The sequence below is a fragment of the Thalassophryne amazonica genome, chromosome 1, assembly GCF_902500255.1.
Source record: "Thalassophryne amazonica chromosome 1, fThaAma1.1, whole genome shotgun sequence".
NCBI lineage: Eukaryota > Metazoa > Chordata > Actinopteri > Batrachoidiformes > Batrachoididae > Thalassophryne > Thalassophryne amazonica.
Genome location: NC_047103.1, coordinates 27,709,734 through 27,736,299, shown reverse-complemented (window position 1 = coordinate 27,736,299; position 26,566 = coordinate 27,709,734). Strand labels below are relative to the sequence as shown.

At 41.5% G+C, this 26,566-nt stretch overlaps 1 protein-coding gene and 1 long non-coding RNA gene across 3 annotated transcripts in view; one reads left to right on the top strand and one right to left on the bottom strand.

Annotated features, from left to right (window-relative positions):
- LOC117507760 (cadherin-18) overlaps positions 1 to 26,566 on the top strand; it is a 480,214-nt gene that overhangs the window by 361,813 nt on the left and 91,835 nt on the right. For both annotated transcript variants that reach the window (XM_034167572.1, XM_034167578.1), the window contains exons 9-10: positions 5,206 to 5,327; positions 11,443 to 11,560. In XM_034167572.1, coding sequence (XP_034023463.1) covers positions 5,206 to 5,327; positions 11,443 to 11,560 — 240 coding nt within the window. The remainder of the gene's footprint in view (positions 1 to 5,205; positions 5,328 to 11,442; positions 11,561 to 26,566) is intronic.
- Positions 1,626 to 24,972, bottom strand: LOC117507778. The gene is made up of 4 exons (XR_004559842.1): positions 24,900 to 24,972; positions 8,079 to 8,088; positions 1,949 to 1,952; positions 1,626 to 1,638 (listed from the first exon to the last, which is right to left on the bottom strand). It is a non-coding gene; the product is annotated as an uncharacterized LOC117507778 (long non-coding RNA).

Sequence of the window (26,566 nt, the reverse complement as noted above, 5' to 3'; positions counted from 1 at the left end):
CCCACCCCCGCCGTGTCCCTTAATTGGAGTACGTGGTTGAAGATGAGTAAGTGAGTGAATGAATAATAATAATAATAATAATAATAATAAATGCAGTGGCCATAATGTTTGTCACAATGAATTGTTTGGAAAATACTCTGTAAATACAACCTGAATTCCAATGAAATTGGGACGTTGTGTAAAATGTAAATAAAAACAGAATACAATGATTTGCAAATCCTCTTCAACCTATATTCAACTGAATACACCACAAAGACAAGATATTTAATGTTCAAACTGATAAACTTTATTGTTTTTGTGCAAATATTTGCTCATTTTGAAATGGATGCCTACAGCACATTTCAAAAAAGCTGGAACAGTGGTATGTTTACCACTGTGTTACATCACCTTTCCTTCTAACAACACTCAATAAGCATATGGGAAATGAGGACACTAACTGTTGAAGCTTTGTAGGTGGAATTCTTTCCCATTTTTGCTTGATGTACGACTTCAGTTGTTCAACAGTCCATGGTCTCCGTTGTCGTATTTTGTGCTTCATAATGCGCCACACATTTTCAATGGGCGACAGGTCTGGACTGCAGGCAGGCCACTCTAGTACCTGCACTCTTTTACTACGAAACCACAACTCTTACTTCTACTACTTTTACTACTTTTACTGCTTACTTTTACTACTCTTTTACTACGAAACCACGCTGTTGTAACACATGTGTCTTGGCATTATCTTGCTGAAATAGGCAGGGATATCCCTGAAAAAGATGTTGCTTGGATGGCAGCATGTGTTGCTCCAAAACCTGGATGTACTTTTCAGCATTGATGGTGCCATCACAGATGGGTAAGCTGCCCATGCCATGGGCACTAACACACCCCCATACCATCACAGATGCTGGATTTTGAACTTTGCCCTGGTAACAATCTGGATGGTCTTTTTCCTCTTTTGTCTGGAGGACATAACATCCATGATTTCACAATTTGAAATCATCATCACTGACTCAACAGGCCACAGCACGTTTCCACTTTGTGTCTGTCCAATTCAAATGAGCTCAGGCCCAGAGAAGGCGGCAGCATTTCTGTATGCTGTTGATGTTGATTTTCACTTTGCAAGGTAGAGTTTTAACTTGAACATGTAAGATGTAGCGACGAACTGTGTTAACTGACAATGGTTTTCTGAAGTGTTCCTGAACCCATGCCGTAAGACCCTTTACACAATGATCCATATATCCATTTTCTTCTGCTTCATCCGAGGTCAGGTCGTGGGGCAGCAGCTCAAGCAAAGCTGTTCAGACCTCCCGATCCACACACACCTCCCCCAGCACCTCAGAGGGAACCCTGAGGTGTTCCCAAGCCAGCTGCGAGACATAGTCCCTCCAGCATGTCCTGGGTCTTCCCCGGGGCCTCCTGCCGATGGGACGTGCACGGAACACCTCTCCAGCGAGGCGCCCAGGGGGCATCCGAAAAAGATGCCCAATCCACCTAGGCTGGCTCCTTTCAACATGGAGGAGCAGTGGCTCGACTCTGAGCTCCTCCCGAGTGACTGAGCTCCTCACGCCTATCTCTACGGGAGCGCCCAGCTGCCCTGCGGAGGAAACTCATCTCGGCCGCTTGTATTCGTGATCTTGTTCTTTCGGGCATGAGCCAAAACTTATGGCCATAGGTGAGGGTCGGAACGTAGATCATTCAGTAAATCAAGAGCTTTGCCCCCCTGCTCAGCTCTCTCTTCACCACGATGGTCCGATACAGCGACCACATCACTGCAGATGCTGCACCGATCTGTCTGTCAATCTCACACTCCATCCTTCCCTCTCTCGTGAACAAGACTCCAAGATACTTAAACTCCTCCACTTGAGGCAAGGACACTCCACTGACCTGAAAATGGCAAAGCACCTTTTTCCAGTTGAGAACCATGGCCTCGGATTTGGAGGTGCTGATTTTCAGCCCGGACGCTTCACACTCAGCTGCAAACCGCTCCAGTGCATGCTGAAGGTCCTGATTTGATGAAGCAAACAGAACCACATCGTCTGCAAACAGCAGAGACGAGATTCTGTGTTTCCCAAACCGGACCCCCTCTACAACCTGACTGCACCTAGAAATGCTGTCCATAAAGGTAATGACCGGTGGCAAAGGGCAGCCCTGGCGGAGGCCAACATGCACTGGAAACAGGCTTGACTTACTACCAGCAATGCAAACCAAGCTCCTGCTGTGGTCGTACAGGGACCGGATATCCCTTAACAAAGGACCCCAGACCTTGTACTCCTGGAACACCCCCCACAGGGCGCCTCGAGGGACACGGTCAAACGCCTTCTCCAGATCCACAAAACACATGTGGACTGGTTGGGCGAACTCCCATGAACCCTCGAGCACCCGATGGAGGGTGTAGAGCTGGTCCAGTGTGCTGCAACCAGGATGAAAACCACACTGCTCCTCCTGAATCTGAGGTTCAACTATCGGTCGAATTTTCCTCTCCATACTCTGGAATAGACCTTACACGGGGAGGCTGAGGAGTGTGAGCCCAGTGTAGTTGGAACACACCCTCTGGTCCCCCGTCTTAAACAGAGGGACCACCACCCCAGTCTGCCAGTCCAGAGGCACTGTCCCCGACCACCATGTGATGTTGCAGAGATGTGTCAACCAAGACAGTCCCACAACATCCAGAGACTTAAGGTACTCTGGATGGATTTCATCCACCCCAGGAGCCTTGCCACCGAGGAGCTTTCTGACCACCTCAGTGACTTCGGCCTGGGTGATGGATGAGTCCGAAGGCCTAACCACCAGGCGCTCACACGCGAGACCCAACCCGAGGCATGGCTCCAGGGTGGGGCCCCCGGCTCCGCCGTACCGGGCGGCATCTCAGTCCTTCATATTTTACTGGTCATGGGAGCTTCTGAGCTGCCCTTAGTTTGACACATCCCCTAGGACCTGTTTGCCATGGGAGACCCTACCAGGAGCACGGAGCCCCCAACAACATAGCTCCTAGGATCATTTGGGTACGCAAACTCTCCCACCACGACAAGGTGGCAGTTCGAGGGGGAGTACACAATGATATCAGTTTTTAATGCAGTGCTGCCTGAGGGATCGAAGGTCACGGGCATTCGATGTTGGTTTTCAGCCTTGCCGCTTACGTGTAGAAAGTTCTCCAGATTCTCTGAATCTTCTGATTATATTATGGACTGTAGTTGATGGAATCCCTAAATTCCTTGCAATTGAATGTTGAAAACATTGTTCTTAACTGTTGGACTATTTTTTTCATGCAGTTGTTGACAAAGTGGTTATCCTCACCCCATCTTTGCTTGTGAATCGCTGAGCCTTTGAGGATGCTCCTGTTTATACCCAATCATGACACTCACCTGTTTCCCAATTAGGTTTTCTTTGAGCATTCATCAACTTTTCCAGTCTTTTGTTGCCTTGTCCCAAACTTTTTTGAAATGTGTTTGCAGGCATTAATTTCAAATGAGCAAATATTTGCACAAAAACAAAAGGTTTATCAGTTTGAACATTAAATATCTTGTCTTTGTGGTGTATTCAATTGAATATATGTTGAAGAGGATTTGCAAATCATTGTATTCTGTTTTTATTTACATTTTACACAACATCCCAACTTCTTTGGAATTGGGGTTGTACTGGTCATGGGTGCTGTAATTTTTGAAGGAGAATAGAAGGAAGTTGAAAAAAATTAAAATATCTCAGATCAAATTACATACAATATAAGACTGAATACAGTGGACTGGGAACATTAAATTGACCATAGGTGTGCATGCGGGCATGAATGTGTTTGTCTATGTTGGCTTGTGATAGACTGGAATCCTGTACATAGGGTGTGCCCCGCTTCATACCCTGTGACTGCTGGGATAGCCTCAGCCCCCTGTGACATTTAATTGGAGTACGGAGTTTAGAAAATGAATGAATTAATTGAATCCAGTGTTATATTTTAAGTATGTATTAACTGTTTTTCAGACATCATCATCATGTTTATTATCATGTTAACTATGCAACAAAGCCCAGTTCTCTCTTACTCATGTGTTAACACTGCAGTTGGCTAGACACCGGTTCAGACTGCAGCTACTGTGAAGGCCTGTCTTTTTTACCTCCATAGAAAGATTGTTACCTGTTGGCCTGATCATCCACGTTCCTGACTTTTAGGAAAATTATGTAAGAACTCTGACACATAACAAATGAGACACCAGAAACAGGTTTCATTTTCTAAGATCTTTTGTTATTTAAAGCTTTAAAGGTAGATGTTGTACAGAGTGTATGTCTGAAGACAAATGCGAGTACATTCAGTTTTCATGCCACTTATATACAGTCCCAAGGTGTTCCAAAGTCCATTCAAAGAAATCATTTGATAGTATAAGACAGTCTCAAAGTCTATTGCTGGTCGTTCATTATCCACTGATGAAATAATGTCTTCCCTCATCAAATAGCGTAAGACAATCACAGGAATAGTCCTTTCCTTCTTGATCATCATGGACTGAACTGATTAATGAATGTCTCACCTCATCAATCGTATCTGTGCTCTTTCCTCTTCCATGGCATTGTTCATTCAATTACTAAGACAGTTATAATGGTAGATATATTTGATAGAGCTTTAACAAAATTTACTTTTATAACATTGACATCTGGTTGTTCACAACCAAGCCTTTTGGCAGCTATCTCTGTGGGACCTGTTTGTACATACATTACATTATGGTTTTGTGTTGGGGTCCTCTGCAGTCAATTCCCATCCTAAAGTTTCTACACTAATGGCATGATAATGTCCCATAAATATATCCAACCCCAACAAGACAGTGTATCTCACAGCATATGCAAAATCATAAATTTATAGATCAAAGCACTTTTCTTCTTCCACTAGAGTCACACAGTATTTTTATTGATTTCAGAAGAGTGCATGGGTGATTATTTATCCACTTTGTGTAAGCGTTGGATGAATAAAGGTGCATGGTTCATCATGAGTTAGTGCCAGTAAAGCACTGCAGATAAAACGAAGACCAGATCAGCTGCGACAAACATGCTGCAATGCTGACTATAACAAACAAAATTGACTTCTGCAGCATTGCATCTCTCAGTGCTTTTATAGTGGAATAGCCTAAGACCAAACTCCACGAGCAGCCAACAGAGCACACCGTGTCCAGTTTAAAAATTGCAATGCTGATGCTCCACTTTGCTGTTAAAGCTTGTATTTGACTTTTGTTTTCTCTGTCTTTCTTCCTGCAGACAATCCCAGCCTCTTTAGCCACGTTCCTGTTACCGTTCAGGTCCTGGATGTGAATGACAATCCCCCAGAAATAGCTACAGATGAGGAGGTGATTGTGTGCGAGAGCTCAAGGCCAGGACAGGTGAGCATCTATGATTCACCTAGAAATTCCCTCACTCCATCCCAAACACTTTCCAATCAACACCGTAGACATGACAACACTGACTCCACTCCCATTCTGCGGGGGAACTACTGTATGTTTCCCTCAGCAGTTTGGGTTGCTCACTCAGAGCTGAGCAATACGAGCGTAACAGCATCGGAAGCTGCTTAATCATCCCTCATTCAGAATGAGTATCTCAGCAGCAAAACCAATGACAGCTTTAAATCGAAGCTCATTCCAATTGCTCTGAGTAGCCTTTGATTCATTTGAATTAAGAAGGTTTTTGAGATATAGAGTAATCAGCAACATGGAAATAGCTGAAACGGTGGTTCGCCAAGGGATTGATGGAGTAAACGGCTGAGAAGTCAATGAAATACATTTTGATACTTTCAAGCAAGCGGAAGAAAAGGTTTGAATTCAAGTTGAATTACATTTGGAATAAAGATTGCATTATAGCTTTTGGGGTTACTCGCCTGGGGATTAATTAAAAGCAATATAATGCATATATATAATATGTGAAAGGAGACAGTACCCACGGGTGAGAAGAGTACATCCAGTATATATGGGAAGAAGAGAAGTTACTCATTTGTGTTTTAGAATGTTTATTACACTTGTTTATATACTATGTCTGTGTAAAAGATGTGTAAAGAAAAATCAGTACAAGCTCTACAACATAAATGTAATTTCTAGATCTAGAGCCTGACCACTATATCAGTTGGGCTGATATTTTGTCTGATATAAGCCTTTCACAAACACGGGTATCAACATTATTTCTGCTGATAAGAAAACTTTTACTTACAGAATAAAAAGTAAAAAATAAATAAGATGAAAATATATTGCTGTTAGAAATAGTGTCATTACATAGTTGGTCTGAGCATTGTTTTCAATTCTGTCAGATGGCTGGGAACCCCATCACCCCTTGTCACATTGGTTACAAGAGACAGATCCAAAGCGACCAGCTGCCATTCAATTTCAGTCAGATTGAGCATTTAATCACAACAAGAGACAAGTGGTTGTAATTCATAAGACAAAAGAGCACATCGTGGACTTTAGGAAGAACAGATAGTACCAGCCAACCCCCTCCTTTTCATAAATGGAGAACAGGTGGAAATCACCACTTTTGGGTTTCTGGGCACTCACATCTCTGCAGACCACACCTGGACCTTCAACATCAGGGCTTGGTTAAGAAGGCTCAGCAGTGGCTACACGTCCTGCATGTCCTCAAGAAGAACAACCTTGACACATAGCTGCTGCTGGCCTTCTATCACTGCTCGGTGGAGACCATACTGACATACTGCCTGGGTGTGTGGTACACAGCTGAGCACAGAAAGGCAGTGCAGAGGATCATAAACACTGCCCTAAAGATCATCGACTGCCCTCTACAAACCCTGGAAAACATCGCCACATCTTGCTGCCTGAGGAGAACCAAGGCCATCACAGGAGACCCCTCACCCCCTGCCTACCCCCTGTTTGATCTGTTGCCCGCCGTGAGATGCTAGAGGTCAATAAAGACCCACACCAGCAGGCTGACAAACAGCTTCTTCTCCTGGGCCAAACATACTGCAAACACCCATGGACATACACACACACACACACACACACACACACACGCACACACACAACACACACACACAAAATCTACCTCAACTGCCCCCAGTCAACAAACAACCCAATCTACCTCCACTACCCGCTCCCCGCAACAACAAAAAAACCAACATTCCTCCTCCCACCTTTAGCATCTTAACAGCACTGGCTTCTGTGCCCCCAGTGTTCAAAATCACTGCGCTAAATGTTTACAGACACTTTTTATACAGTACATATTTCATATTTAAACTTTTTATGGTGTATAAGATGTGTTGTGTTTTTTTCTGTGGTGTACAGGAGCACCCCCAAATTTCTTGTACTCCCCCCACCCCATACAATGACAACAAAGACTATTCTTTTCCAATAGTTCAGTTGATAGAGTGACCTGCCATGTGTCCGAAAGGTCGGCGGTTTGAATCCGGCTCCCAACCAGTCAAAATCTGCATATTGCCTTTGCATCCTTGGACACTTAATCCATCTTGCCTGTGTATGAATGAGATGGTGGTCGGAGGGGCCGTAGGCGCAGAATGGCAGCCATGCTTCTGCCAGTTTTGCCCCAGAACAGCTGTGACTACACTAGTAGCTTACACCACCAATGCAAGTGAATGAATAATGTGACTTGTAAAGCGCTTTGGGTGTCTTGAAAAGTGCTCTATGAATTCAAGACATTATTTTTATTCTATTCTATTCCAGCAGGCAGAGCCAAAATAGATGATATCTGTTTTATGCAAATGCTGAGTGGTGAGACACAGTGATAGCCAATCCATGTGAAAGCAACGTGATTGGCAGCAGGACATGCATTATTGATTGTTGGTTATATTTATAGTTTTTCAAGTTCAGTTCGTTTTAAACTGCAAAAATCAAGCTTCAATTACATTTCTTTGTCACAAGGGTTTTATAACAAAATGTTTAGAACAGTGGTCATTAATTGCATATATCTACAGTTATATCTGGATCATATGGTTTTTTACTCCCTAAAATTGGTATTGGCCCACCAAAAAAAATCCATATTAGTCAGGCTTTAGTAATGTGTAATAACACTTTAATCACTGATTATAATAAGTCCCTTCGGCTGCTCCCTTGTTTGCACTCAGGGTCGCCACAGCAAATCCAAGGTGGATCTGCATGTTGAATTGGCACAGGTTTTACGCTGGATGCCCTTCCTGACGCAACTCAACATTACATGGAGAAATGTGGCAGGGGTGGGATCTGAACCCAGAACCTTCTGCACTGACTGAAACCAAGCGCATTAACCATTTGGCCACCACCCCTGCTTAAGGTCACTATATACGTGGAACATGTAGAAACAATAGAAAGAAACCAAACAGATAAAAAATTACATTAAACTTATTCAAAAAACACGATTGGAGCTCTCATGCCGAGATTTATCTAAAAATAAAGTACACATTGTGGGTGACTTAACACATATATTGTTTGATAAAATTAAATATGTACAGCCAGGGACATGTTTAAAAGTTTTTAATTATGGTGTACACAATGGCAACCTTCAGTGCTGAAAAAGCAACACAGAATTTCAAACTCTTGCAGTTCTAGGTGTATACGTATAAACCTATTCTTGCCATTGCGTGTATGTATCTATTCTGTGAGCCCATAGTGTTACAGCTTTGCAGTTCAACTGAACAACCAGAGGTGGTGGCAGTGTTGCCATGACATGTTTCTTGGCCATATTTACAGTTTCACTTTCAAGAGCAAAAAAAATGCCCTAAACATTGTTTTCATAGTGTTCTGTCACTAAGATTTACTTCATAGCAGAATCCCAACAAGTTCCTTGTTATCTTTGTACATTCGCAATGTTCATTCTTTCATGGACCAGATTCACTTGAAAATTTAATGGTTTTGATTTTAGGCCTGGCCCAGTTTTGCCACCCTAATTTTGATGGATGGTTGTCTAGTCTTTTGTATAATAATTTTCTGTTCTTGTTGTCAAATAAAGGGAACTAAAAGGCATTTTCAAACTCAACCACCAGACAATTGTATCCTCTGGTTTTGAAATACTAAGTGGCTGACTCATCCGCGCACGTAACACACCCTAATATATTTGAAGTACAGTTAAAAGAGGAATGTTTGTCAGGGCATCCCCAAAGCACAGCAACACCCACAATAAGTAAGAGCTCACCATGGTGACAGGGACTATCAGGTCATTTTTCTTTCAAGGCCAACTCTCTGGCACTATGATTTTTTACCAATTAAGGATAACAAGCTGACAAAAGCAGGTTGTGAGGCTGAACCTGACAGCAACATTGTCATTACTGGATGCCAAGTACTCCTGGCACAGTTGCAGTTCCATCAAATGGAAGCACCCTGACCAGTTGCTGTCTTGCTTCAGTAAACACACATAGAGGAGGAAAAAGTTGCAAGACCAGATATACAACAGAAGACATGCATTAGAAACACACTGTAAATTAATGCAATGCCATAGGAACATAAATTCAGGAAACAGAATGTGACCTTTTGACCCCTTAAAATAGATCAGGTTAGCAATGTTTGAACTTGTTCAAGGTCTGTGTTCCATGAATGCTCCCTGTGAATTTTAAGACCCTAGCCATAATAGGTCTGGACTTATGCTGAGCACAGATGGGCAGACGGACGGATCGATGCAAAATTATTGCAATACCCTTGGCCAAATTTTGGCCAGAGACAAAACCTCTGTGAATATACACGTAGGTTTTCTGAACACTGGGTGTGAATTTCAAGTGGGGTAGGTCCAGATGTAGCCACCTTGGCTACATGTGTTTGACTCTGCCGAACTCCCAGTCAACCTAGAAATGCATAAGGAGGTGAAACCTGGCCAAAACCAACATCACTAGGACAGGATGAATGAAGCCTGGACACTCACACGTACCTTGAACTTATCAACCTAGCAAGTCTATCCTGGTTTCAGTTGATTGGACGGTTAAAGAGAGGCCGTATTGGAACTCTGTGCTACTCTGCCTAACCCAAACATGGCAGCCTTATCAGCTACCAAAGGTTAAAATGCCCCGTTTACTTTCCTTCAGAAGGATTTCAGTGCCCTTGGTGAAGCATCTGGCTCTCTTCATTTGCCCTCCCCTACAGTCTGAGGTCGTCAAGGGCACTCCAGACTCTACGCATACACGGATAGAGACTGATATGAACTCATCTGAACACATGACGCAACCCCCTCCCCCGTGTTTCTGTCTCCACTCCCCCACCTTGGCCACCGCTCTGCCACTCCCCCTGAGCTTGGCTGTGCAGCAGAAATGCTGCTGCACCCCCACACACTCATTGCCTCAATTCGGATGACGGACTGTTTCAAAGCTTAGCGTCCAAATGTATATGTGCGGTTGGGGCAGCACGGTGGCTTAGTGGTTATCACTGTTGCCTCACAGCGAGAAGGTCGTGGGTTCAATGCCCATGGCCTTTCTGTGTGGAGTTTGCATGTTCTCCCCATGTGTGCGTGGGTTTCCTCCGGGTGCTCCGGTTTCCTCCCACATTCAAAGACATGCGGGTTAGGTGTATTGGAGTCTTTAAATTGTCCTTAGGTGTGTGTGTGGGTGTGTCTGTGCTTGTTTGTCTGTTTGTGGCCCTGCGACAGACTAGCGTCCTGTCCTGGCTGTACCCTGCTAGGATGGGCTCCAGCCCCCCCCGGTTAAAGATGAATGAATGAATGAATATATGTGCAGTTGTTTTAATTTTGATGTGTGCCATTATTACATTCAACTAGTAATAATTGTGGATTAATTGCTGTTTTTTTTTTTTTTTAGGTAATTGGGTGTGAAGATGAATTGCCCTTTTAGGGATCAATAAAGTTGTTTGAATTTAGAATCTTGATTGGTGAATACATACTGTAGTTTTGCAGACTGTATGACGGTTTTCTTAACAGGTGGCTTGGGTGTGGGTATTAAAAACTATGATCAGGATGTAACATTAGTCACTATGGCACTATGAGTGTAGCTAATGTTACCTAGCTGTTAACACATGCTAATTCATTCTAAAGGTGCTAACATACAAATTAAATTACTAAAATTTCAATCACCCAAAAAAATAAATAAATAAATACTGTACTACAGATGGTCCATTAGTAAAATTAACCACTTAGAAAGTGCTGTTATCTCAGATGCCTGTTGCTTTTAATCATCCACACCAAGAATTATCTATAACTTTAAGGCTTGATAAAATTTAAACTTATGAGGTATGAAAAATCCCCTCCTGCCTCCCCACCATTACAGTCATAGTGAAAGGAAATAACAAGCTATAGAGACCACATGTTTATTTCTGATATTTTAACATGGGAATCTATGGTGATTGACTGAATTTTGAAACCAGACTCAAGTGACCATTCAAGGAACTTTGGCTTTTGACATTTCTGCGTTTCATTTCTGTGATTCATTTTTCAGCAACACTGGTTGCCCCTTGCTCAGAAGTCATTAGTGCATGCACAGGGTGCAAAGTGTTTCCAAATGTTGTCCCTTCTTTTTAAATGGTGCAAATTTTGCCTGCACAAGAAATTAATCCTCCTTCTTCCAAACAACAGGTGATCCAGACGGTCACAGCAGTGGATAAGGACGACTTCGCCAATGGACAGAGGTTTTCCTTCGCGTTGTCGAGCAAGCTACCGGTTAATCCCAACTTCACCCTGAAGGACAATGAAGGTAATTAAAGTAATCAATATGTTTGCATTTCATATGAGTTTTGCACTTGGTATTCTGGGCAGGACTCATTCCACGTTGTTCACATCCCAAGATCCAGTTAGCTATAATGATTCTCTCATACCTTGTAGGTGCAATAAAATCATGTGCTCCGTTAACGGAGTGTGGTTGACATTGGCAGACCCAAATGACACTGGGACGTGGTTCTCACCAAACATCAGTGCCACGAAGATTTCTGCATGTTTCCCTATTGTGTTGTCAAAAGGATTACACACTCTGGAGCTCTCCCTCTGTCTGCGTGCATTATTCTATTTTGGCACGAGGCTAACAGTGGGTGTTACTATGGCAACGGTCTCAGTCTCAGGTGAATAGCAAGCCCTAGGTTGATCTGCAATCACAGGGCTTTTAAAAGCTCTCAACCGGAAGGTCTCACAGTTGCCCACTGAGAAGAGTTCACAGCACTCCAGATGGACCTCAGAAAACAGTGGAAAAGAGATTATAAAGATAACAAAATATAAGTCTTTTTAAAATATAAGGGTTTTTTTTTTTTTGCTTTTGGACAGGCAGCTTTCCAACAAAAATGTTACCTTACCTACAGCATTTTTATTACATTGAGGTGTACCAATAACAAATAAATAACTATCAGATGCCTTCCTTTAAGGCTAGTTCCATTTGCCCCTAGGGGGCACCATACTGAAGCAGGTAATGTGACCATCCCATTTCTTATTGTTGCCCCCTCACCTATCCCTACCCCTACTATTACTTCTACCCCAAGCCCCTTGAAATCGTGTGGCAAGGGCTAGAATTGAGACACCAAGCAAAGAAAGAATGTTATTTACAGATGTTGCAGTGGAGAGGATTGCAATCAAGAAGTTCACATTAAATACATCTATTTTAAGAGTTTGCATTTCCTAGAGCAAGGGTGGCCAAGTTCGGTCCTCGAGAGTCACATTCCTGACACTCTTAGTTGTCTCCCTGCTCCAACACACCTGAATCCAATGAAAGGCTCATTAAAAGTCTGCTAATGAGCCTTTCATTGGATTCAGGTGTGTTGGCGCAGGGAGACAACTAAGAGTGTCAGGAATGTGGCTCTTGAGGACCGAACTTGGCCACCCCTGGCCTAGAGTGTGATGCACCGTCCTAGAGAAATCTAACTAGAAAGCTAGAAGTCTACTGGGAAGTCAAGTAAATAAATATGTTCACTAATTAATCTTCATTTGTCTTCTGACTAGCACACTAACATTGGATGCTAACAATAGCTAGGGAACAAACCATTTTTACGTTGCTTTGCACCTAATGCTAAGGTTAATGTTTATTTACTAACTATCATTATCTAACGGCTGTCTGGATCCTTGTCATTTGATTGTTGGCTTGTATGTCACATGACATGGGTTATTTGTAGAATTTGCCATTGTGTTTCATTGACCATAAAATAGTTCTTTTTAGCATCCAATTTTGGTGCTATATGAAATATGCTATTGCACGCCCTTACCACCACACATGCACACTACCGGGGGTGCCATTTAGCTAAACATGGCGGAGTTTGTTTTGCTAGCAGACGAGGATTTGAAGGAGCTAATTGACTGAGCTAATTCTTCTAACACACACACACACACACACACACACACACACAACAAATCCACTATGATGTAAGCCGTCTGGAGGCATGAAAAGCTGTTGGGATGAAGAGGATGACATTAGGATAAGCTGGACAAATTTTGGACAAATTTTTATTTTTTTTTGCTGGAGTGACTAAATCAGACGGCAGTCTGTACTGAATTCGGCACAACAATGCCATCATGGACTGCATTGTCAGAATTGTTTTTTCAAGTTGACAGAGAACATTTTTGGACTCCTATGTAAAGTTCATGTTGGACTGCTGATTGTTGTTTATAAAGTACTAAAATATCAAAGGACAAGGATCTGTTTTAGCCGTTATACAAGTATAAAACAAATAATGAATGTTTTTTTTTTCATTCTTTCAATAGAATTAATATTTCAAGAGGTGAAAGATGGAACATACCATTCCTGTACCCGCTATCTATCTATCTATCTATCTATCTATCTATCTATCTATCTATCTATCTATCTGTCTGTCTGTCTGTCTGTCTGTCTGTCTGTCTGTCTGTCTATCTATCTATCTATCTATCTATCTATCTATCTATCTATCTATCTATCTATCTATCTATCTATCTATCTATCTATCTATCTATCTATCTTCACAGTGCAATTTAAAATCCTTATTAATGCCTAAAAGTCTTACATTAGTGAGTATTTTTGTTCACTTGAACAGAAATGTTGCCCATATGCTTGTAAATTTCTCACACACCTCCATTTGAAGTGGGAGCTAGAAAAACCTTTGTTTGATGGGTGCGTTATGTGGCCCCTCATCTCCATCAAAAAGAGAACACGGATACCCGTCCCTCTGATGTGAACATGCAAAACTGACAGATGGGGCTAAAATGGAGGGCTAAGGGGTAGAAATGGGATTAGAAATATGTGGTTCTGAGTGAGGTTGATTGAACGGCTTCAAAAATAATCACTTTGATTGCAGATTGCGCTTTTGGCTGGCCCCCACCCCCTCCACACCAAATTACGGTTTCCCACTGTGGACTCGTGTTTTTAAAGCAGCACTTGTAGTGCCAGTACAGTCAGCGTGACCTGTGTTTTGAAATAAAACACATTTCATTCAGACAAATCAAAATCCCTTCTCCCAGTACAAGGTTGGCTCAAATAATTGATGACAGTTATTTATTTATTTAATTTTACTTGCATCCTTTCAATGGACTTGGACAACAGAAGATGAAAGCAGATATGATGTATTCATATAATAACCTCCACTACCGGAAGTCTTGTCTGAAGAGGACATCTTGTACAAGTAGGCACAAAAGAAGTTGTTTTGAAGGGAGGACTGCAAAGTTGGTCATGTTCCACTGTAAGGAAGCTTCAGTGTCACAAACATGCCACATTCATGGTGAGAATGTGCCGCATTCATTTTCAGTTGGAGCATTCTGACACTTCTAAATACATGTCAGAGAATATTGAAAAAATGCCATCAAAGTTTTCAAAAGTGCATGGTGATGTCATTCAAATGGCTTCCTTTGTCTATCCAACAGTCTAACCCCCCCCCCACCACCACCACCAAAAAAAAAAAAAAAAAAATGCATTTACAATGAAACAGAACAGAGGAAAATAGAAAGTTGAGTAAAGTGTGAGAAATTTTGGTATTGATCCGATACCAAGTAAATACAGGCCCAGTATCGCCGCTATCAATACTGATACTGATACTTTTTCATATTTAAGCTTCATAGATCCAAAGGATTTATAAGACCTAGGACAGAATTTTGCCAAACATTGTACGTGACAACAAAATACTTTAATATCACAACATTTAAAAAAAAAAAAAATTATCTCTCAACACAACTTAAAACAAAATCTCCTGAGGTAGAGGGCTGACACACCACAATACAAGGTGTTTCTCATCTCAGTCGCTTCACCCTAGGCCTCAAACCTGGTTTAACTCAGAGTTCAAGAAGAAGTTGTAAAATAAAATGTTATTTCCTGTTTCTTGGAAGTGGTTGCAGTTTTTCATTCCTCATTGTGTGCTCAGACATACACATCGGAATGAAAGGGTGAACTCGGGATTTATAAACATTGATGTCCTATATGGATAGCTGCTGTCCAGAGGTGGTGATGGACTGGTTGTCTGCCTGTGTGGTTGCCATACAGGACTCAGCATGGTTCTGTGGTGTGGTGGATGATACAACAGCTGAATTAGAGCTCCCTATTAGCAAACAGCTAATTATCTTAGCTAACATTGGGATCAGTGGATTTGCTTTAGATTAGATTAGATTAGATTAGATTAGATTAGATATACTTTATTGATCTCACAATGGAGAAATTACGTTTACACTCCAGTTACCTCAGACAGCAATTAGTCCACAATTATTACTTGTTTACCGTAATAATGGCACACATCAGAATTAAAGGCAACACATACACATTTGACATTGTTTATGTGCACTAAGTTTGAAGAAGTCCGTTATCCGAATTGAGGCAAGTGGGTGAAGGCCACGCAGCAACCCTGAGTTGCACCACCATCAGCTTGTGGGGGGGCTTCCAGCTAAAACTGCACCGCCCCCGCTGAAGGCAGAAGGAATGATGATAAGCAGGCGCCGGAAAGGGTGGGTGTTGATGCAGGAAGGAGGGGGTGGTGGGGAGGGAATGGAACATGCTTCAGTCCTGTGAAAAGCAGTTTATTGTCTTTGTGAGATGAGATAAGAAACAGCCAAATGATCCCCAGGCCGAAACAAATCCCTCTGGAGGAAACAGTCGGGCAATTTGACCTTCAGGCTTGATAAGCCTGTAATGTTATGGTTACAGCAGTGAAATCACTTTTTTAACAGTTCCGCTGGCAAAACCAAATCCCAATTATTAATTAAGAATATTCCCAATTATGAATTAACAATATTCACCGGCCTCTGAAATGTTCAGCTTCAACTGCAAGGCACGCATCTGCTCCAAGATGTGATCCAATTTGCGTCTGAGTTTTTCATCACAGTCTGAGAATGCACTGCCTTGCCAACCTTGTTAATCATGACAGACAAGCGAGGGGCCGTGGTTCTTGATGCCGCCGTCTTGCCAATTTTCTGGCAGATCAGGGCAGCACATAAGCCAAAAAGTACCAGCCCTACTACCATGAGACCAAAAGTGGATAAATCCTCGATGTCCTCAATGGAGAAAGGCGCCAAGCATGCAACACACCAAGACCCCCAGGAGTCGAGGACATAGCCCGCAGGATAAGTTCCATCTTGGCAGGTAGGATCCACCGGTCCTGACCTTCTTATAGAAAAAATGGTGTCAGCTAAATAGCTTTTAAAGCTAGCTTTTCAGCTAGCTTTAAAGGCCATTAGCATTCCAGTTTACTTTCACTATTTTTTTCTACAAACTTTAAGTCACCTCACTTTTTCCACCATAAGGGTCCCAAATTTGCCAACTTTGGGACTTTGGTTGGAAACTGAAGGGTTTTAGCCATACTAATGCTCCCCAGAACCATTTTCTACAGTGATTTTGCAAGGAGAAATAGGGAGGATGGAGACAGTTGCTTATCCAATGCTTTACAAGCTGGACGAACTCGATCTTCATAAGCAGGCAAATTCTGTGCCATGTGAGTCTTCTCCAAAACTGAAGAGGAACAGACTCAAGCCCAACAATGCTGAAATAATCTTGTTTTTAAATAAAAACCTTTGAAGCCCCCAAATCCCCTTCATTTTGTACAGTTGTGGTCATAACAGTCCATAGTTGCACAAATATTTCTCAATTTATATATCTATTACATACAGTATTTTGTGATGGCACAATCACATTATAACACAAGTATATTATTAATGTCTTTAAAAGGAAAATATAGTCAAATTTTCACATGTAGAACCTTTATTACAATGTATTAAACCTACATAACAATGCCTGACTGTTTCGTTGTTCCGTGCAACTGCTATGTTAAATATTGGCCAGCAGATGTCACCAAATGCTTCGAAACACTGAACTATTTCAACACAATTGTTTCATATTGATTCAGTGCTTCAAAACACTTCTGTTTCTCCGTTATTAATAATGAGCAATAATATACATCAGCAAACACTAATTTTTAGCACATGTGCACGGATGTGTCTGACATGTTTATGTCAGACAATGTTTGCAACTACTTGAAGTGTGTAGCCTACTGTCTCAACACACAATTAGACTGATGAGGCTACGTCTGTAGTGACAAGGGACCCAATTTTATTAGACTGTAGATTATTTGATTTTTTAGGCTATTTATTGGCTTACCTTGTCATCCAAATCTTTCTAGTACTCATTAGTGGCTGACTCAGAAACAAGCTCTGAACCTATGCTTGAACTCTCTCTGAACTCTTCACACACAGATGTATCAGGTGCAAGGTTTTCAGCAAAGCAACAGTCAGAGAATACTGCAGTGAGAGCTGTTTTGGATGTGGGACATAAACCCCTCTCCTTTCATAAAGAAACAATGCACTGTGGTCTGGTCTAGTCTAATCTAGTCATCAACAGAAAATTTACAGGAGAAACTTTTATTTTGGCATGACATTTCTTGCTTGCTTCCCGATGCTAACGCGTTAGCATGTCTATTGCATTTTCAGTGTTAAAAGTTAGCATTAAGCAGTTGCAGCTGTCATCACGTTTGGGTGCATTTGTTTTCAAATTGTAATATTTCTTAAATTTATTTTTGTTTATATATTAATAATCTAATGATTATTATATACGATTTTAGAGAAAGAGACAAAAAGAAATAGATCACTGTGCCAAGGAGGGAATCTCTTTAGGGTCAGTGACCCTATGGCCTTGTTTAGAGAAGTGTTTCATAAATATTAAAAAATTCATATATTTACAGTTTAGTTGAATAATAAATTGAATTTTGTCTCTTATTTGTTTTTGTCTATAAGCACATGCAATATCAATATCAGTGCTCAGATGACAGTAGCTTCTGGGAAAGGTGCAAGTTGCAATAAACTGTGATGCCAAGCGCTAAGGATACATGCTATCCAGTCACAGCAGATGAAACTTTTTTTTTTTTAACTACTGAGCAAACATCATTGTTAGACTTTTTTAGGCTCAATGATTCCACGGCATGTAGATGTTATGGCGTCAGTGACCCCATGGCCTTGGCGGAGGTTTGCACTCTCTGAGTGCTTCTAGTTTTGTTTGTTTTTTTGTTTTGTTTTTGTTGTTTTTTACTTTTACTTTTTATACTCTGCTTCTTACCCTGTCTGTTGCTATACAATGCTGCTGGAATCTCAATTTCCCTGAGATAGTCTTCCCAAGGGATCAATAAAGTTATATCTTTTCTAATCTAATCACATAAAAAACATGTAGCAGATTAAATTGGAATATAAATTTTGTCTTTGGTTAACTCTAACTATAGGAAAAGAAATTACAATTTCTCTCCTTTGTTAGAAGATCTCCATGTCCTTCCTGAAGCTGACATTGTGGTTCCATCCCAATGATGTTAGTTTTCATGACCTTTGTTCTTTTGTTGTCTGGCTGGTTGAGATTCTAGTTATATTCAGCTGTTATCTGTAGGGAGAATCCTGTTTGTGTCTGGAAGTCTTCTGAATTTGGACAGCTTTCATTAAGCTGTCTAATAAATCCAGGTTGAATGGGAGGGGTCTGGAACGTTTCAACAAGTATCTTTGATCCCAAGGTTGGGTAGGATTACTTTGAAATGTAATCCATTACTCTAATCTGACCACTTTTTTTAGTAACGAGTAATCTAACGCGTTAATCTTTCCAAATCAGTAATCATAAAGATTAAAGTTACTTCTCCAAGTCACTGTGCGTTACTATTATTTTTGCATTGTGGGTCGATAGCACCATTAAACTTGGTCCGTGGGCAGGAGGTCGGGGTTGGACTGAACTACACACTTTAAGCGAGCTGTGAGCTTTTCATCCATCGTTTTTCTGCAACAGCTACGACTCGTCCTCACCTCTTAAAGCACAGTGACAACAGCACACCAGCACTGAGCTTTACAAAGACATTTTTATGCTTTTTTTTCTCCGAGTCGCTCCGTATCTGCTGCTAAAAACAGCTGATCCTCTGCGAGGCGTCAACAACTAACACTATTTTCCACTCAAATCAATCAATCAATCAATTTTATTTATATAGCGCCAAATCACAACAAACAGTTGCCCCAAGGCGCTTTATATTGTAAGGCAAGGCCATACAATAATTAAGTAAAAACCCCAACGGTCAAAACGACCCCCTGTGAGCAAGCACTTGGCGACAGTGGGAAGGAAAAACTCCCTTTTAACAGGAAGAAACCTCCAGCAGAACCAGGCTCAGGGAGGGGCAGTCTTCTGCTGGGACTGGTTGGGGCTGCACCTAAACTCTCTTTCTGAGGACCACATGATGTGAAAATGCAATAAAACTTTCTTACCTGTAAATCTGGTCATGTTTTCTGCATAAATAAATGTTATCCATTCTTTGTGCTCAAACGCCAAAGCAGGGGCGAATCCAGATGGAATGGGGGTGTGGGGCAAGGATGTGCCCCCCATAACACCCCTAGATTAAAGGTCCAGTTTTGAAGCCTTTTTTTACTACAACTACTAATACTACTTATAATAATAATAATTTCGACAAGTAAAATGTTTAGAGAGAATTTAAATGTTAGAAAAATGTTAGAATGAATTTAATAGTTACATTTATAAACAATGCAGGTTAGAAATTGTAAGTTTTACTGTTACAGTGCTGTCAACAGTTAAATATGAGGTCAAGAAAGAGGTCTTTATTTTACTTTTTATAAAACAAGTATTTATTTTCATTGAAGCCAAGAAAGGGTGACTGTAAAGTGAGTGTTGGCAAAACAGGTATTGTCATGTTGAGGTGGCAGAGGGTTGTTGTCGGCAGCTGGGGAAAGTAACTAAAAAAGTAACTAGTAATCTAACTTAGTTACTTTTGCAATTGAGTAATCAGTAAAGTAACTAAGTTACTTTTTCAAGGAGTAATCAGTAATCAGTAATTGGATTACTTTTTCAAAGTAACTGTGGCAACACTGTCCAAACGTAATCAGATTACAAGTAATCCAAATGTATGTACATACATACATGTAATCCACATGTATTCTTTCAAAGTTAATCCTACCCAACCTTGTAATAGGGACTGGTTTGTTGAAGATTTCCAGGGGTGTCCTGAATTTGGCCAGAAAATGTTTGGAAGACTGGTCACTTTGTGAGAAGGTGGGGACTAAAAGTGATAACACAGTCCTTCAGTTTAAGACCTTCTGGTCTTAGAAATGTCTGGAGAGTCAGTTCGTTGTTAAAAGTGGAAAATTAAGGTAACATTTGATTGTATAAAGATATGTCTGTGGCCATATTTGCTACAGCTGTGCCCACCATATAAAGTTAAACTGAGTACTCTTCAGCATGTTGATGATAGTATTATTCTCTCTTGTGCTGTTAGAATACTGTCCACCAAGCTTCTTTTTAGTGTTTTTTTTTTCTTTTTTTTCCTTCAAGATCATGTTTCATGTCAGACTAAAATGAAACATCTACCTTGTGGAATCACAACATCTTTTCAGCTCATCCAACACAAGGGTCTGTCAGGAAAGGGGCAGACTCAAACGCTTTTGGTCACAATGCAGCTACTGAATAAGCACTGGCTATCAGAAGTCATGATGTGACAATGCCAGGTCAGGTCAGATCTGGGCATGTGAGGTGGTGCTGTGCCTCACCACATCCACAATACCAAAAAACGCCTTTAGTCCTAGATGGTAATCATCTATACAGACAAGCAGTCCATCCTCACTTCCCAAAAGTAGCCATCTATCTGCTGCCACCAAATGATATGTGGTATCCTCTGTGTCTTGTCCATTTGATTGTGTCCTCAACACTAAGGCACGTGTGCAAGACTGTATTTACAAAACCACACCGCATGGCCAAAATGTTGGAGCTGACATTCCCTGACAAAAAAGCTAGTACTCATCATTTGAGTCTTCCATAAGTAACCACACCTTTTGACACAAACTGATTCCAGCATTTGGAAACCAGATCATCCAGAGCAGCAGTTCCCAAACATCTTTGTTCCCACAGCCTGCAAGTAAGGTCCCTTATTTATTTATTTTATTTAACCAGGTTAGTCCCATTGAGATCAAGACCTCTTTTGCAAGGGAGACCTGGACAATTCTAAAGTTTCCAGTTCACCTAACCTGCATGTCTTTAAATGTGGGAGGAAACCAGAGCACACGGAGGAAACCCATGCAGACATGGGGAGAACATGCAAACTCCATGGATTGTCATGATTCAGCATCACAAAATATAAAATGATCTATGGGTTCATCATTTTGACAGGAAAAGTGCAAAAATTTCATCATGGGAGCACGGATTCATTCTGATTCATTCCGTGATGGCTGCACATAATTAAAAGTGCAACAGGAGGGTTGGGTGGTTGTGGTTAGGGTTGGGGGGGTAGGAGTAGGGTTAGTAATAGTGACTAAAAAAAAACCCAGTCATGAAAATTTGAATCATTTCGTGATGGGAGAACAAAAAAAAAAAAGAAAAACGTGAGACTGGGCTGGAAATGCCACAGATGGGAATCAAACCCTTGACTTTCTTGCTGTGAGGCAACAGTACTAACCACTAAGTCACCGTTCTCCCCTAAACTTGCACCGTGCTCTCTTACAACCACTAAAAATACAGTCAATCTTTTATAAAAAAAAATAAATAAATAAAATAAGATTAACCCCTCACCACCACACAAAACACACACCACCACCACCACCTCCACTTTTCTTTGGTTCCTCAAGGAAAAATTGTGTTTTTAAATTATCTGTGTTGCAACAGGCAATAAAACAAATAAAAGACAAAGTAAAATAAAGAGTGAAAAGTAGTAGGAAATAATTAAATTTAATTTATTGTATTTACATAGCGCCAAATCACAACTAAGCAGACTCAAAGCACATCGCATAAATGGTAAATGGTAACTGGACTGCATTTATCTAACGTTTTTCCATCTGCATCAGACACTCAAAGCACTTTACACATCATTGCCTGATATTCTCCCCAAAGTCAGGGTGCTGCCATACAATGTGCCCACTACACACTGGGAGCAACTAGGGGATTAAGGACCTTGCCCAAGGGCCCTTAGTGATTTTCCGGTCAGGTTGGGATTTGAACCCAAGATCCTCTGGTTCAAAGCCCAACGCTTTAACCACTAGACCATCACCTCCTCAACACAAGGGGGGTAAGTATAAGTAATGTCTAACCTTACCAACCCCTACAACAAGCACACAGGGGACAGTGGTAAGGAAAAACTCCCTCTGATGATCTTGAGGAAGAAACCTCAAGAAGCCCAGGCTCAAAGGGGTGACCCTCTGCTTGGGCCATGCTCCCAACACACAATACAAATATACAGGAAATTTTGGGAGCCCATGCTGGTGCCCAGGATAGGAGGCCTGCAGAAGAACACACCCACTCCCACCTCTGGATGGAGCCCCACCTAAAACAGAGAGAGAGACAACAGAATCAGGTGGCAGAAAGACTACAAATAAGGTATAATTTTTCAGCATTAAGCAACAGGAAAAACAGAAGAAATACTAAGGTGAAATAGAGATATAATCATTCATTTAGGAAATGCCAGAGAAAAGAAATGGGTTTTAAAGAGGCTTTAAAGGTCTCTAGGGACAGGGATGATCTAATATTAGAGGGGAGACTATTCCAGAGCCTGGGGGCAGCCGCTGCAAAGGCTCTGTCACCTCTCATCTTTAATCTGGTTTTAGGCACCTCCAACAACAGTTGGTCAGAAGACCTTAAGGCTCTGGTTGGCATGTAAAGAAAAAGAAGCTCTGAAAGATACACTGGGGCAAGGCCATTGAGGGCTTTAAAAACAATTAAAAGAAGTTTAAAGTGAACATGGTAACATGCCAGAAGCCAGTGAAGAGTAGCCAAAAGTGGTAAAATGTGGTCAAACTTTTCTTTCCCAAAAGAAGATGAGCAACAGCATTCTGAATAAGCTGAAGGTAGTTTAGAGAGGTCTGATCCAAGCTAACGTACAGAGAGTTACAATAATCTAGTCTACTTGTGATGAAGGCATGGATAACCTTCTCAAGGCCAATCCTAGAGAAATGTGGCTTGGACTTGGCTAAGAGATGGAGTTGGAAGAAAGCTGTTTTTACAACAGCACTGATCTGCTTATCAAATGTAAAAAGGCTGTCAAAAATCAACCCAAGGTTCTTCACACACTAATGAAAGTTGAAACCTAGGGGACCCAGGACATCAGTAGAGCATTCTGTGGAAGTGCTCCCCCCAAACAGGATAACCTCCATCTTGGATTAATTAAGATTTAATAGATTAGCACTCATCCAAGATTTGACCTCACTCAGACAACCCAATAATGACTGTATTGGGTCATTGCCTAACGGCCTCAGTGGCAGGCAAATCTGGACATTATCGACAAAGCAATGGGAAGATATTTGGTATTTTTGAAAGACACTTCCGAGAGGCAACAAGTACAAAAGGGAAAAGAATAAGACCTAGAATGGAGCCTTGAGGGACTCCACAGGTTAGTGTGGCCACATTTGAAGTAAAGTGGCCAGCTGCACAGAGCTCTCTATCTTATTGATAAACCAATGTGATTTTGGTATTAAATCAACTCAAGCATAGTATAAAGCAGCTCTATACAGACTTTGTCATCTTAATCTGACACAATGCCTGGAACCCATTGCCTTAAATATTGTCTATTGTCTAGGAAGTGCAGATTGTTGAGGAAACTGCTTTGCTTTTTTTTTTTTTGCTTTTTTTTTTTAGCCAAGTACAAACTGTTCAGAATATAACAGCAGTTCAAAGCCAATGGGACGATAAGGGATAAAGGAAAGCAGGGTTAGTTCCCGTGGGGTTCACTCTGCATTTTACTGGAGAGCAAATTAAACTTTTAAACACCAGAGTTGTGATCCAAATCTCATAATTTTCTTAAAATTGATTCAGTTTGTTATAATGTCAACACTTATGTTGCTTAAATATTGGCTGATTAATTCTGAATGTAAAAATCCTCCCCACCACACACACACACACACACACACACACACACACACACACACACACACACACACACACACACACACACACTCACTTCATTAGATTCTTCAATATATATCTGCAGTCTCAGTGGGATGGAGGACATTATGTGCAGTGACACAGAAAAAGAATGTTAATTTCATGCAAAGCGTAAGCAGCAACCAATACTGTCTGATTCTTTCAGTACCTCTTTGTCACTTGCACTCCAGCACAGTACAGTAGACATGTCCAATGTTTTCTTATTTGACCCTGAAACCCTCAGTTTGGCTTAGTGTGTGAACCTTTCTGGTCATATTGCTGCTGTATGCTCTCTTTCAGGTGAAATTTTTTGTCCGTCACAAAGAAAAGCACATTAGAAAGTGACACTTGTAACATAAGACCACAGTGGTGCCGGTGTGTCGTGCATGCTCCTGCTTCAGATGGTTTGCTTGCAGCACCCTTTTGGCTTTTTATAGCAGTGAACAAAATGGAGATGTGTATTATCACTTTGGCTGTGTGCCTTCTGTGACACCCTCTGTTTCTTTTTCTTCTATGCCACTGTATGTTGATGGCATCTTGACCAATGTTAAAAGGTAGATTAACAGAAGGTTACATTAGGAGTACCATAAAACCTTACACCTCCAATCCTTTGGTATTTGCCAAAAGAGTATTTTTTGACTAACTCTAAGGACTCCGTCACACTTAATACGAATGAGCAGAAGCCAAGCTAAATCAGAAAAAAACACATGAAAAAAACACAAAAACACACACACACACACACAAAAAAAACATGCAATTCGTGCCACATCTGGGAGGGAATAAGAATTGTGGAGGACAGCCGTCCGAATACCCAGATTGTGCTCCGAACTGCCCGACTGATTTGTCCACACATGTGGTGGGGTGCTTGTGTGGTGGTTATGTGTGTGGCGGGCATGTGTATAAACCTACCCTGATCTGAACTGGTAATAAGGAACCAAAGAGTCGCATCCAAAAGCTCAGATTCATCAGGGATCTTCCACATAGAACTGTTCGGCCTCATCGCCCCTTGCAGTTGCCGGATAGTGGGTCCAGTGTCCACTAAAGGTCTGATGTCCTGGAGAGAATAAGCGGGAAGAAGTGAGAGAGAGAGAGAGCCGGCAGCCAGGCGAGCGAGCGAGTGGCTAGTGCTGTCTGTACGTGTCATCATATGGAATAATTATTTCATAGTGGACTACGCATCTACCCTGGGACCATGGCGTCACCATCCCACTTTGTACCCCTGTCGCATTGATGACATGTCAGCTGATGGACGCAGTGTGGCTAGTGGCCGTCATGTGGTGGGAGCTGTTCCAAAGGTGATTATTTACTTTATTTCATTGTAGTGCCTTAGTTGTATCATCAGTCCTTCTATTGGTTTAGAAGATGTATCAGTTGTTTTATGGGAGGTGATAGTCTAGTGGTTAAGTGTTGGGCTTGAGACCAGAGGATCCTTGGTTCAAATCCCAGCCTGACCGGAAAGGGCCCTTGGGCAAGGTCCTTAATGGGCACCTTGTATGACATCAGCCTGACATCGGGATGAATGTGAGGCATTAATGTGTAAAGCGCTTTGAGTGTCTGGTGCAGATGGAAAAGTGCTATATAAATGCAGTCCATTTATTTACCATTTATGTTTATTACAGCTGTGACAGGTCGTTCAGCTGCGTGCACATCCACAGCTGGTTGACGCGCTGACGCGGTGTGCAGCCATCTGACTGAGGGTGCAGTGCCGACAGGATTAGATGCGCCTGACGATGATGACGTTCCCTCGAACACGATCAGACTGTTTTGATGCTGTGCGATTATTTAGAACGCAGTCAGATTGGAGTTAGAACCTCGACTGCCGTACGATATTTTTCCACCTCAGGGTGGCCACAGGAAGTTGGCCAACTGTTTAGACTGGCTCTCTGACTGTTGTCCAACATCCTCGAATGTACAACGACACATCCAGAATGTGGGTAGAATTTCCACTGGGACTGCATTCAGCCTCATTTGGCCGCTAGCGTGATGGGGGTATAACTGATAGTGCCATAAAATCTCATGCCTCCATTACTTTGATATTTACTATTTTCAACCTTATCCATCAACCATAGCTGATAGTGCCATAAAACCTCTTCCATTTGTTAATTATTTACCAATACTTATTTTTTCAACCCAATTCCAACCAATAGTGCCATAAATTGTATCCCTCTACTCATTCATTCCTTTGGTATTTACCAATATTTACTTTTTTCCTGGAAAGGAATCTTATACTTCATGTTATTTTTACCCTTTTACTGTGTATCTGCACACCTTTTTACCGATGGTATTCATCGATGATTGCAATGAGTGTGTGAACAACATCACAACGAATATGCCGCGGGCCAAACCTGAAGAAAGGGCAACAAATTATTGCAGGATTTTGCATGAATATGAGCCTTTCACTCTCCAGTT